This window comes from Ascaphus truei, chromosome 1 (assembly GCF_040206685.1).
Source record: "Ascaphus truei isolate aAscTru1 chromosome 1, aAscTru1.hap1, whole genome shotgun sequence".
Taxonomy (NCBI): domain Eukaryota; kingdom Metazoa; phylum Chordata; class Amphibia; order Anura; family Ascaphidae; genus Ascaphus; species Ascaphus truei.
This window is the reverse complement of record NC_134483.1, coordinates 165,170,825-165,182,858: the sequence shown is the minus strand read 5'-3', so window position 1 is coordinate 165,182,858 and position 12,034 is coordinate 165,170,825. Positions and strand designations below refer to the sequence as shown.

At 43.0% G+C, this 12,034-nt stretch overlaps 1 protein-coding gene across 1 annotated transcript in view; it reads right to left on the bottom strand.

The window, feature by feature from the left end:
- The window catches only part of PGM5 (phosphoglucomutase 5), a 184,943-nt gene extending 174,461 nt beyond the window's left edge, over positions 1 to 10,482 (bottom strand). The window contains exon 1 of the mRNA XM_075597528.1: positions 9,757 to 10,482. Within this exon, the coding sequence (XP_075453643.1) occupies positions 9,757 to 10,014 (258 nt within the window). The 5' untranslated portion in view covers positions 10,015 to 10,482. The remainder of the gene's footprint in view (positions 1 to 9,756) is intronic.
- Positions 10,483 to 12,034: the final 1,552 nt, after the last annotated feature.

Genomic DNA, 12,034 nt, shown 5'->3' with positions numbered 1-12,034 from the left:
CGCCCCCCCCATGGCTCTCATTGGCCGGTCTACTTGAGGCTTAAGCTTGCTGCATGGTCACAGCTTTGAGCACAGCCAGGGTTAAGGTGCATACCAAGAAAACCACCCACAGACAGCTGTTTCGACCTTGATGGGTCTCATCAGTGTGGGGTTGATTTTACTGGGAATGCAAGAGAGGCTATGGGATAGGCTAAACCATAATACTGAGTGCAGCAAGCTTAAGCCTATAGGGAACCATGTTAAAAATGGTTATTGAGGCAAAAAGTGACACTGTGTGCTCATTTGCATGTCATTTCCCAGAATCCCTTGCTGCAGTGGAAGTGCTGTATGCTGGGTGATAATGGGGAAAGGCGGGGTTGCAGACCTGCCTAAGACATGCAGATGAGCATACAGCTATATTTGCATATTTGATTTCCTGTGGAGGGTTTTTGTCACTTTTTTTACTCACCATAACTTAACTCAGTATTATGGTTTAGCCTATCCCATTGCCTCTCTTGCAATCCCAGTAAAATCAACCCCACACTGATGAGACCCATCAAGGTCGAAATAGCTGTCTGTGGGTGGTTTTCTGGGTATGCACCTTAACCCTGGCTGTGCTCAAAGCTGTGACCATGCAGCAAGCTTAAGCCTATAGGGAACCATGTTAAAAATGGTTATTGAGGCAAAAAGTGACACTGTGTGCTCATTTGCATGTCATTTCCCAGAATCCCTTGCTGCAGTGGAAGTGCTGTATGCTGGGTGATAATGGGGAAAGGTGGGGTTGCAGACCTGCCTAAGACATGCAGATGAGCATACAGCTATATTTGCATATTTGCTTTCCTGTGGAGGGTTTTTGTCACTTTTTTTACTCACCATAACTTAACTCAGTATTATGGTACACACACACACACACACACACACACACACACACACACACACACACACACACACACACACACACACACACACACACACACACACACACACACACACACACACACACACACACACACACACACACACACCCATCCATCCACCCACCCACCCACCCACCCCTTCCGCTGTGAATATCCAAGGTGATGCACTCCATCTGTGAGCATCCCAGGGGTGTATAAGGTGACACAATCCTTCTGTGAGCATCCAGGGGTGTATACAGTGACACATTCCTTCTGTGAGCATCCCAGGGGAGTATAAGGTGACACACTCCTTCTGTAATCATCCTGGGGAGTATAAAGTGACTCACTCCTTCTGTAATCATCCCAGGGGAGTATAAGGTGACACTATCCTTCTGTGAGCATCCCAGGGGAGTATAAGGTGACACACTCCTTCTGTGAGCGTCCCAGGGGAGTATAAGGTGACACATTCCTTCTGTGAGCGTCCCAGGGGAGTATAAGGTGACACTCCTTCTGTAATCATCCTGGGGAGTCTAAAGTGACACACTCCTTCTGTAATGATCCTGGGGAGTATAAAGTGACTCACTCCTTCTGTAATCATCCTAGGGGAGTATAAGGTGACACTATCCTTCTGTGAGCATCTCAGGGGAATATAAGGTGACACACTCCTTCTGTGAGCATCCATGGGGAGTATAAGGTGACACACTCCTTCTGTGAGCATCCCAGGGGAGTATACGGTCACACTCCTTCTGTGAGCATCCCAGGGGAGTATAAGGTCACACTCCTTCTGTAATCATCCTGGGGAGTATAAAGTGACACACTCCTTCTGTAATCATCCTGGGGAGTATAAGGTGACACCCTCCTTCTGTAATCATCCCAGGGAAGTATAAGGTGACACTCTCCTTCTGTGAGCATCCCAGGGGAGTATAAAGTGACACACTCCTTCTGTAATCATCCCAGGGGAGTATAAGGTGACACTCTCCTTCTGTGAGCATCCCAGGGGAGTGTAAGGTGACACACTCCTTCTGTAATCATCCTGGGGAGTATAAGGTGACACACTCCTTCTGTAATCATCCCAGGGGAGTATAAGGTGACACCCTCCTTCTGTAATCATCCCAGGGGAGTATAAGGTGACACACTCCTTCTGTGAGCATCCCAGGGGAGTATAAGGTGACACACTCCTTCTGTGAGCATCCCAGGGGAGTATAAGGTCACACTCCTTCTGTGAGCATCCCAGGGGAGTATAAGGTCCCACTCCTTTTGTAATCATCCTAGGGGAGTATAAGGTGACACATTCCTTCTGTGAGCATCCCAGGGGAGTATAAGGTGACACACTCCTTCTGTGAGCATCCCAGGGGAGTATAAGGTGACACTCCTTCTGTAATCATCCTAGGGGAGTATAAGGTGACACATTCCTTCTGTGAGCATCCCAGGGGAGTATAAGGTGACACACTCCTTCTGTAATCATCCCAGGGGAGTATAAGGTGACACCCTCCTTCTGTAATCATCCCAGGGGAGTATAAGGTGACACACTCCTTCTGTGAGCATCCCAGGGGAGTATAAGGTGACACACTCCTTCTGTGAGCATCCCAGGGGAGTATAAGGTGACACACTCCTTCTGTGAGCATCCCAGGGGAGTATAAGGTGACACACTCCTTCTGTGAGCATCCCAGGGGAGTATAAGGTCACACTACTTCTGTGAGCATCCCAGGGGAGTATAAGGTCCCACTCCTTCTGTAATCATCCCAGGGGAGTATAAGGTGACACATTCCTTCTGTGAGCATCCCAGGGAGTATAAGGTGACACTCTCCTTCTGTGAGCATCCCAGGGGAGTATAAGGTGACGCACTCCTTCTGTGAGCATCCCAGGGGAGTATAAGGTGACACTCTCCTTCTGTGAGCATCCCAAGGGAGTATGTGGGGTCGAAGAGAAAGTGACCCCCTCTGCCATCCTAGCACTGAAGCGCTACTACAAGCATGGCCAGAGTACGTTATAAAACTAAGGTCTTGTTGACCAAAGACATAAAGGACTAGCTCAAGCAGGAACCCAGAAGCTATTATGAGAATAAGTAACATAAGGAATAAGCTATCTCTTATTTCTAATCCAATACTTAAAATGTTCCAAGACTGTGCTTCTCCAGGACTGCAGTAAACTCAATCTTGTTCATAACTATAGAGTTCCTGGCGCCCATCCTTTCTCCATCACCACCGAGCTGCACAGACCCAGCACCCTGATAAGGTAATACACTGAGGGAGCCAAATACAATATATAGACTATCTAATGTAAACTCCCTAGGAGCCGAGCAGGAAGGGTTACATACATACATACATACATACATACATACATACATACATACATACATACATACATACATACATACATACATACATACATACATACATGTATTGTATGTCTTTATTTATATAGCGCTATTAATGTACATAGCGCTTTACAATAGTAATACACGTGACAATCATATAAATAATAAATAATACAAATAACAGATCATGGGAATAAGTGCTTCAGACATAAAAATTAACATTAACATTTAGGAAAAGGAGTCCTTACTCCGAAGAGCTTACAATCTAATTGGTAGGTAGGGAGAACGTACAGAGACAGTAGGAGGGAGTTCTGATAAGTGCGTCTGCAGTGGGCCAAGCTTTATGTATCGTGTATAGCAGGGGAGCGCACACTTTTAAAGTTGCGCCCCCTGCCAGGCCTCCCCCGGTCTTGCGCCCCCTCTTCTACCTTCCAGATGCATCAAATGACGCTCCGGGGTAACGTCACGTCACATGACCCCACGGCGTCATTTGACACCGCGTTGCCATGGAGACGCGTCTGATTCCAGGTAAGTTTCCTTCTTGCAGGGGCCTCACGCGATCCCCCGGCATTAAAATTAAATGCCATGGAGAAGAGCGCGGGACCTCTGCAAACACCTCAGCCCCACCCCCCAGACAAATCTCCCGCCCAGTTGTGCACCGCTGGTGTATAATATTATCCACGGTGCTACTCATATGCTTCTTTAAGCAAGTGTGTCTTAAGGTGGGTCTTAAAGGTGGATAGAGAGGGTGCTAGTCGGGTATTGAGGGGAAGGGCATTCCAGAGGTGCGGGGCAGTCAGTGAGAAAGATTTCAGGCAGGAGAGGGCTTTAGATACAAAGGGGGTAGAGAGAAGACATCCTTGAGCAGAATGCAAGAGTCGGGATGGTGCATAGCGAGAAATTAGGGCTGAGATGTAAGGAGGGGCAGAAGAGTGTAAAGCTTTAAAAGTGAGGAGAAGAATGGAGTGTGAGATGCGGGATTTGATTGGAACCCAGTACAGTGATTTGAGCAGGGGAGACGCTGAAACAGATTTAGAAAAGAGTAGTGATTCTGGCAGCAGCGTTAAAGATAGATTGTAGGGGAGACAGGTGAGAGGCAGGAAGGCTTATTTTTTTCTACCATATATTGTCCAACTTTCTATATCAGCAAATCTTTGTGATGTAACGTTTTTTTTAGTCTCATTTTTTACTAACATGCAAACATAAATAGCAAATAGATAACAAATTACAAACATACCTTCTATTTGCAGACATATCATTTAAGAACGAAAATAAATATACATTTTTAGTTGTTGTTGTTGTTGTTATTGTAAAAGAAAGTGATTGTAGCAGAACTAATATAAATAGGTACTGTAGTTACAAAAAAAGTTAAAGAATGTAATAATTATAAAAATAAATAAATGTTGCCCACCAACACTACCTCTCTTATGGTTGTGCTTAACTTGAAAATGATATATGTGATAAATTATGTGAAGGCGATAAGAACAGGGACGGAAGAGATTAAGTAATTGCTGGGATCAGTGTTAGTCATAAGATGAATGAATAAATGAAGTGTTAGTGTCAAAATATAGTTGGGACAAATGGAGTCAGGGGTTATACGAGGAATGAACATATGTGGAATGAGAGACTGACTGAATTGAAGAGGGATGATCATGTCTTGTGGTATGCCAAGAATGGGACAAATGAAGTGAGGCTGTATTATAAGGGTGAAGGAAGTGTCAGGGTTATAATATGGAAAGAATTTAACACAGATGTGACTTGCAGGTGGAAGGAGTTCTACTATCATGGGCCACGAAGGGAAACCGCTGCAAAGCCATTGTGCATTTGAACGCAGCCGTTCAAGCAATATCCTACATGTGTGTTTTGTAATAAATCAGTTCTGTACTATGAGAAAATTCTTGTAGCATAAAAAAAAAAAAAAAAAAGAACGTTTTAAAGACATTTTTTACGTTTCTAATGTAGGAAGCATTTCCAAAGTGACAGCCCCTTCCCCTTCTTCTGATTCTGGCTCTTGAGCCCCGCCCTCTCTCTAGCAGTGAACCAATTGTATCTAGTAACTCCCCAGTCAGTCATATTCTAGGTACTACATTGCCCACAATGCTATGCAAGAACTGAATGAAATAACGTTGAGCAAGCAATCTATTACAGTCGATTACAGGAGAACGGATCGATCTGCAGCGTAGCTAATCACTTGTCAGTGTGCAGACTGTATTGATGCACATATTGAATGGGAAAAATATATATATATTTTTTAAAAATGGCAGCTTGAACTGCAACTTGAAGAAGAAAATAAATCACGTCATTTCTTGAGATGTGCAAAATAAAAATTGCAACCAGACTCAACTTGCCTATTTGTCATGCATTAAAAGTCAATGTGTAGGCCAAGTGGCCCTTTATATACTACAACTTTTACCCAATTTCAGCCAAATGGGGACAAAGTTCTAGTGAAAATTGATTCAGTTCTATCCGACTTTTGGCAAAATTGTCACATTTTCGTTAAAATGTTTGCGAAACAACGTTTAAGACATTCGCACATAGTCATTTAAAAAAAAATTAAAATAAACAATAGGGGGCCTATGCAGAGAGCAGCGCTATTTCGAAATTCGCCAATTTTTGGAGAAAATCGCGCAGAAAGCAGCAGAAAATGGCGAGTTCCGAAAAACGCGCCAATTTTTCTTTTCTATTTGTAAAACTCGCCTGGCGGCTGGCGAGAACCTCAATCTCGCCAGTTTTAAAAATATCCTAATGCAGAGAGGCGAGAACGGCATCTAGCGGCTGTTCGCGCCAAAAAAATGGCGCGATTGTCTCCTTTTTGCCTCGCCAGAAAAAATTGGCAAGAAGCTGCCGCTCGCGGCCATTGCAAAGGGAAAAAAAAGGCGCAAATTTGTTTTTACACGTTTCTGAAGCGCGCATCTCGCCAATTTAAACTCGCCACACGCATCCATGTTAAACATAGCAGAATTCGCACTTTTCTGCATATGGAGAATAAAACTCTCCAAAAAAGCTACTTTTTAATAAATTCGCCAATTTTAAAATTCGCTGCTCTCTGCATAGGCCCCTAGATGTCTCAGCACTCGTAGGTAGGTTCAACACCCATTTTCAGACACTCAGAAAAGGATCTAGATGATACTTGCTGGTTGTAGGGGGAATTTTTTTTGAGATAGGCTACAATTAAAGGGGTTTTTTTTTGCGCTTTTCTACATAACCAAACAGCTGAAAAGAGTTTGTATATGTATCTGTAGAGTATGCGACGGTGCATTTCAAAATCCGCCGCCCATAGGCACTTGCCTGTGTTGGCCGCCTCCTTTCTAATGCCCTGCTGCTCCTTTTGGAATCCCGGCGCCGAATAATGCTGCGGAGTTGAGCGGCGGCACGTTGCCAGGGAAATGGGACGTCATTTGGTGTCGCAATGTCACATTGCCATGGCAACGAGACGCCATGTGATGTCACGTTGGGGACGTCCGCAGGGTCATTTGATGCCGGGATTCCAAAAGGAGCAAGAGGGCGGCAGAAAGGAGGCGGCAGACACAGGCAAGTACCTTCCCATTAGGTCCGATAGGCCCTAGAGCGCGGCAAACTTATATGGGGGATGGACATTTTTGCCGCCCCCAAATTCTGCCGCCTTTGGGCCCGGGCCTAATGGGAAATCTGACACTGAGAGTATGTTTCTCTTTGTTGCCTTTTGCAAATGGCAAATATCTATCTTCTACAATTTCATTTTTTGGTGGGGCTTAAGACAAAATATATGTACTTTATGTGCAATAGAGCTTCTTCTCCACCTCCAGACTTTCTGCTCTGTTCAACACTGACTGTACCATGCATTGGTGCCCTCTCAATCCCATTCTAGTACAAGATGTGTTTATCAAGTAATGCAAATAACCATTTTGTTATTAAGACGATGCAAACAGCGGCATCTGCCAGGAGCTTCCCTTGAAGTCAAAGTATCAAGCACGTTGTGTATGTGTGCATATTATTATTTGTATAGCGCCAGCCAGATATTTTATTTATTTATTTATAAAAATGTTTTACCTGGAAGTAATACATTGAGCGTTACCTCTCGTTTTCAACTATGTCCTGGGGTATGCATCCCTTTACAATTTATACAACATTACAATACGATTACAATACAGGGAATATAATAATACAGATCAGGATAAGTACATCAACATATATGTAACATTGGGAGACGGAGTCCCTGCCCGAAGAGTTTATAATCTTAATAACATGTGGGGAGACAAAAAGAAACAGTGGGATTACTTTTTAGTACATTGGTTATAGTGTGTATAAGAACATACTGTACTGTAGTTTAGTGAGCAGTGGTCACCCAGCACTATATAAATTCGTAGTTGAACAGTGTAGATCTAGAGGCTGCTCAGGTAAGAGAGCAATTCTATCACTGTTCGTAGAAGGTGTTTGGGAGGAGTTATCAAGCCCAGATAAACTCATTAGATGTATTAGTATGGACTTTCTCTACTGTATACTGATGTGCATCAATGTGTACACTGGCTGTATTAATGGTATAAAACATGGCTACTGCTGAGTATTGGTGGAAATCACCTGGGTACCAGAGGAGTTGTAATCCCCTACAAGCCAAATATTTTTGAGCCCACACCACAAACCACCCATGAAATGTTAAAATAAATTCAATATCGCCATCTATTTTTTGAAGGTTCTTACAGTTTTTATTGGATTATTGTATGCCAGTACTTTTGTAATTCCCTTAGTGATTTAGGCTCTACCACCTCTGCTGGGAAGCTATTCTATGAATGCATCATTGTTTCTGGGAAGTACTTCCTCACATTTTCTTGACACTATCCATGAGCAAACGTCTTTAAATGTGTTTCTCGAAATTGTTTGGTTTTTTTTCTTCAATTTCATGTCTTTACAATTTTTCCCCCCAAATGGTCACATTGCTCAAGAATTTTGCATTTCGTGCCAGATTACCACAACATTTCACCAATTTGGCTAATTTCACCAGAATGTTTTCCGAATTTCACCACTTTTCACCAAAATGTAGTGAAAACATCAGTAAAAAGGTCCACATGACCTTGCACATAGACCTTTAAAGGTATGGTTTTGCCTGGGTTGTTCTTTTGTTGTTGTCTAGCTCCGGAGAATGCTACTTCATACCTAAACTGCATTAATTTCACCTCCGGGGAACCCCTGCTTTCTGAGATACATACCTCCCTAGGTCATGCTGGTAGCAGCCCCACTGGGTGAAGAAAATGGAGGTTTATATGTACCGTGGCACGGGGAGCCAATTAGAAGCCGTAACGTTATCTGTCACATCTTCCTATTGGCCCGTGTGACACCGAGCTATAAAGCTGCATAAGGAACTGACAACACCTTTGGATGTATGAATCTCAGCAAACCGGAGGGTCACACCTACGGAAATATGCATCTCGGGAAGCAGGGGGTCCTTGGTACCAAAATGTATGTGGTTCCGCTCCAGAGACCCCCTGCTTCATATGAGGAATGCTCCTTTAATGGGTGGCAACACATGTCGCAAAGCTTTCCATTTTTGCTACATTCTTCATGATCTCTAGTTTTACAACGTTTCTTTCAATGAAATATGCTTCCCTCTCGTACCTTGTCGAACAATTTTTATTCATTTGAAAGTTTCAATTATATCCTTTCTGCCTTCTCTCCTCCAAACTGTACATATTGAACCAGTGTGAAAGTTCGTCATAGATACTTTTATACACAAGCCTACCTGTTTCATACCCTTTTCAGCAGATGTGGGCAATTAATTAGACGGACCTTAAGAAACACCAGAAGATAAATGCAATGCCTCCAAGACGCTTATTTCTCACAGTAACTTACAAGCAGTTTCCCGGTCTCCTTAAAAAAACACCACCACCAATAAAACCGGGTATTTGACTTTCATTGCCTTACAAATTTGAAAAACTAGTACAAGAAACAGAAAGACAGCTCAAAGTGAGATTATAAAAAGTGCAAGTATTAAGAACAAGTCTTGAGCTGTATTGTCCACAAATCAATGTCTCTATCTAGAACCAACATCTCCACCACTAGGAGATGAGAAGTGTCTGTGCATAATGAGTGCCCCTGAATAAAAATAGTTTGGGGTTTCAACACAGCGCTTAATAACAACTTTATTTCATGTAGCGCTTTTCTCCCAATGGGACTCAAAGAGCTTCCCAATGACAGTACAGTGCGCGGTACGCAGCACATAGGAATTTTATTATAGACACTTACAGGTATCCAAGTGCTGATATATAAGCAGCCCTATAATCGGAGGACCCCCTGAGATTATGGGTCTCCCATGATACTACTTTCCTAGTAACAAGTCCCCATACATACAATTCCATGTTTGTCCCCAAGATACTTCTATTCTTATCTCAGTTGCAAGCATAGATGTGTCCATGCAGTATTACTGAGAGACACTAGCTCCTCTCATGCCTGCCTTGCCCATTGAAAGACAGCTCTGATAGATGTATTACATTGGATTGCCTCTATCTGGAGTCCCCATGGACATCTCCAGCACCCTATGAATTCTGCCCCCTCTCCACCAGTCGCTCCTCCCACTCCCTGCTGCTTACTTACCCCATTGGCCGCTGCCATCTGCACAATGACCTCGGTGGCCGTCCTGCTGAAGTACCTGCCGTCGCTCCCCACCACCATGGTGCAGCCCTGGCGGTCCCTCAGGTCTATGGAGGAAAGCACGCTCTGGATGAAGTTCTGCAGATAGTTCCTCTTGCTCTCAAACACTGCTGTCGCCTTCCTCAGCCCGTTGCTCCCTGGTTTCTGGTCCTCATAGGGGACGGTTTGAACCGTCAACACAGGAATGGGGTTCATCTCCATGGCCAGACTTCCCTTCCAACTTGTTGTCCCTGTGCTGCTCTCTGCTCCAGCCCACTGCTCTTGCTGCTTTGCAAGAGAAAACCGGCAGGATAGCAAGGGGGGTGGGAAAGTATCCCAAGAGGGAGAGAGAGGAACAAGCAGGTCAGCTCCTCCCTGGCTGTGCTTCCACTGCAACAACTTGTATCCTCTGCAGTCTGGATGCTCCTGAAAATCTCAGGCTTCAGGTCAATCAATTGTTTCCTGTTCTTGTTCCCTATCTCACAGTGTATTCAAACTGTAGATTTGGTTGCAGTTGTCTATGGGATATAGACTCTGTTATTTAATGACATAGAGTTCACCTCCTTTTTCTTTTTTTAAATCTATGATTTTCTTTCTTCTGCTGTTTTCTTCTTTAACTTGTATGGGGCACTTTCAAGCTTCTGGGTGCAACTCCCTTAGTGAGGATCTTCTGATCCTCACTGTAATCCTGCAGTGATTTACTCCCTCCCCCTAGCCCCTATCCCACACCCACAACTTTCCCTCCCTCTCTTGAATCCTGTCTCTACAATGCTTGACAAATGCTAGTCTTTGAACAAGGACAGGGGTTAGCCAAAAAAACTGGCAGGGCTAAACCTTTGCAATCAACAGAAGCCTAAGCCAAAAATATCCCCGTGAAAAAGAAGCTGAAAACTGTTGTCCTTTAGCTGTGTAACTGGATGCTGTTTTGTGTGCAGTAACATTTGTTCAAGGGTATCAAGTCCTGTCAGCCTACATGAGAGATGTAACGCACACAGCACTTAGCAGGGGTCAGAGAGAACTGTTGGAGCTCTGTGCAAAAAATGTCCAGCACTTAGAATGATGTGTATTATACACATCATGTAAATAAATGAATGCTATATTATCTTTTTTTTTTTTTTTAGAAAGTACACAAGAATCTGGCAGTCACATACTACACTTATATAAGTCCGAGTCCAATCAAAGGTAGAAATCCAACACATGCCCATGAAGTTCAACCGAAGTTAAATATAGGCAACAGAAATACTCATCCTATATTTGTATTTACAGTACGGTATATTGATCCATTGGAAGGCAAACAGAAATCCCCAGTGAAACATTATACAATGATATCTAATAATAAATGCCTTCCTGATTCACCAATGGCAATCAGATTTCTCCCTGGGTCAACATCCATGCTATGTTTACGTATTTGGTATATCCATGTATACATTTCCTTTCTAAAAAAAATATGTCTAATGTTTTCTTAAAGATATCTGTAGTATCTGCTGTCACAGTCTCTGTGGGAAAATAATTCCACATTGTAACTGCCCTTACTGCAAATAACCCTTTCCTTTGTTTTTGGTGAAATGTCCTTTCCTCCAACCTTAAGTTCCCTGTGTTGTTGGTACTGCATTTGGAATGAATTGGTCTCTTTAAAGTTCCTTGTTTAAACCTTGAATATATTTGAAAATAGGTATCATATCCCCTCTTAGACGCCTCTTTTCTAATGTAAACAAATGTAAATTAGCTAGTCTTTCCTTATCAGTCATATTTTTCCTCCTCTTTAATTTGTGGCTCTTCTCTGCACTTTTTCCAGTTCCATAATGTATTTTTATGGAGCGGTGCTCAAAACTGTACTCCATATTTAAGGTGTAGTCTTACTAAGGATTACTTACTGTATATACTTACTCCATATTTAAGGTGTAGTCTTACTAAGGATTACTTACTGTATATACGTACTCCATATTTAAGGTGTAGTCTTACTAAGGATTACTTACTGTATATACTTACTCCATATTTAAGGTGTAGTCTTACTAAGGATACAGTGGCCAGATTATACTTTCTTCCCTTCCATCCATTCCCATTTAATGTAAGATAAAATCTTATTTGCCTTTGCAGCTACTTCTTGACATTGAGCACTATTGCTAAGCCTGCTGTCTACTAGCACTCCTAAATCCTTCTGCATCAAGGATTGACCACATATTGTCCCATTTAGTTTGAAAATCGCCTGTTCATTCTTGCTTCCTAAATGCATAACCTTACA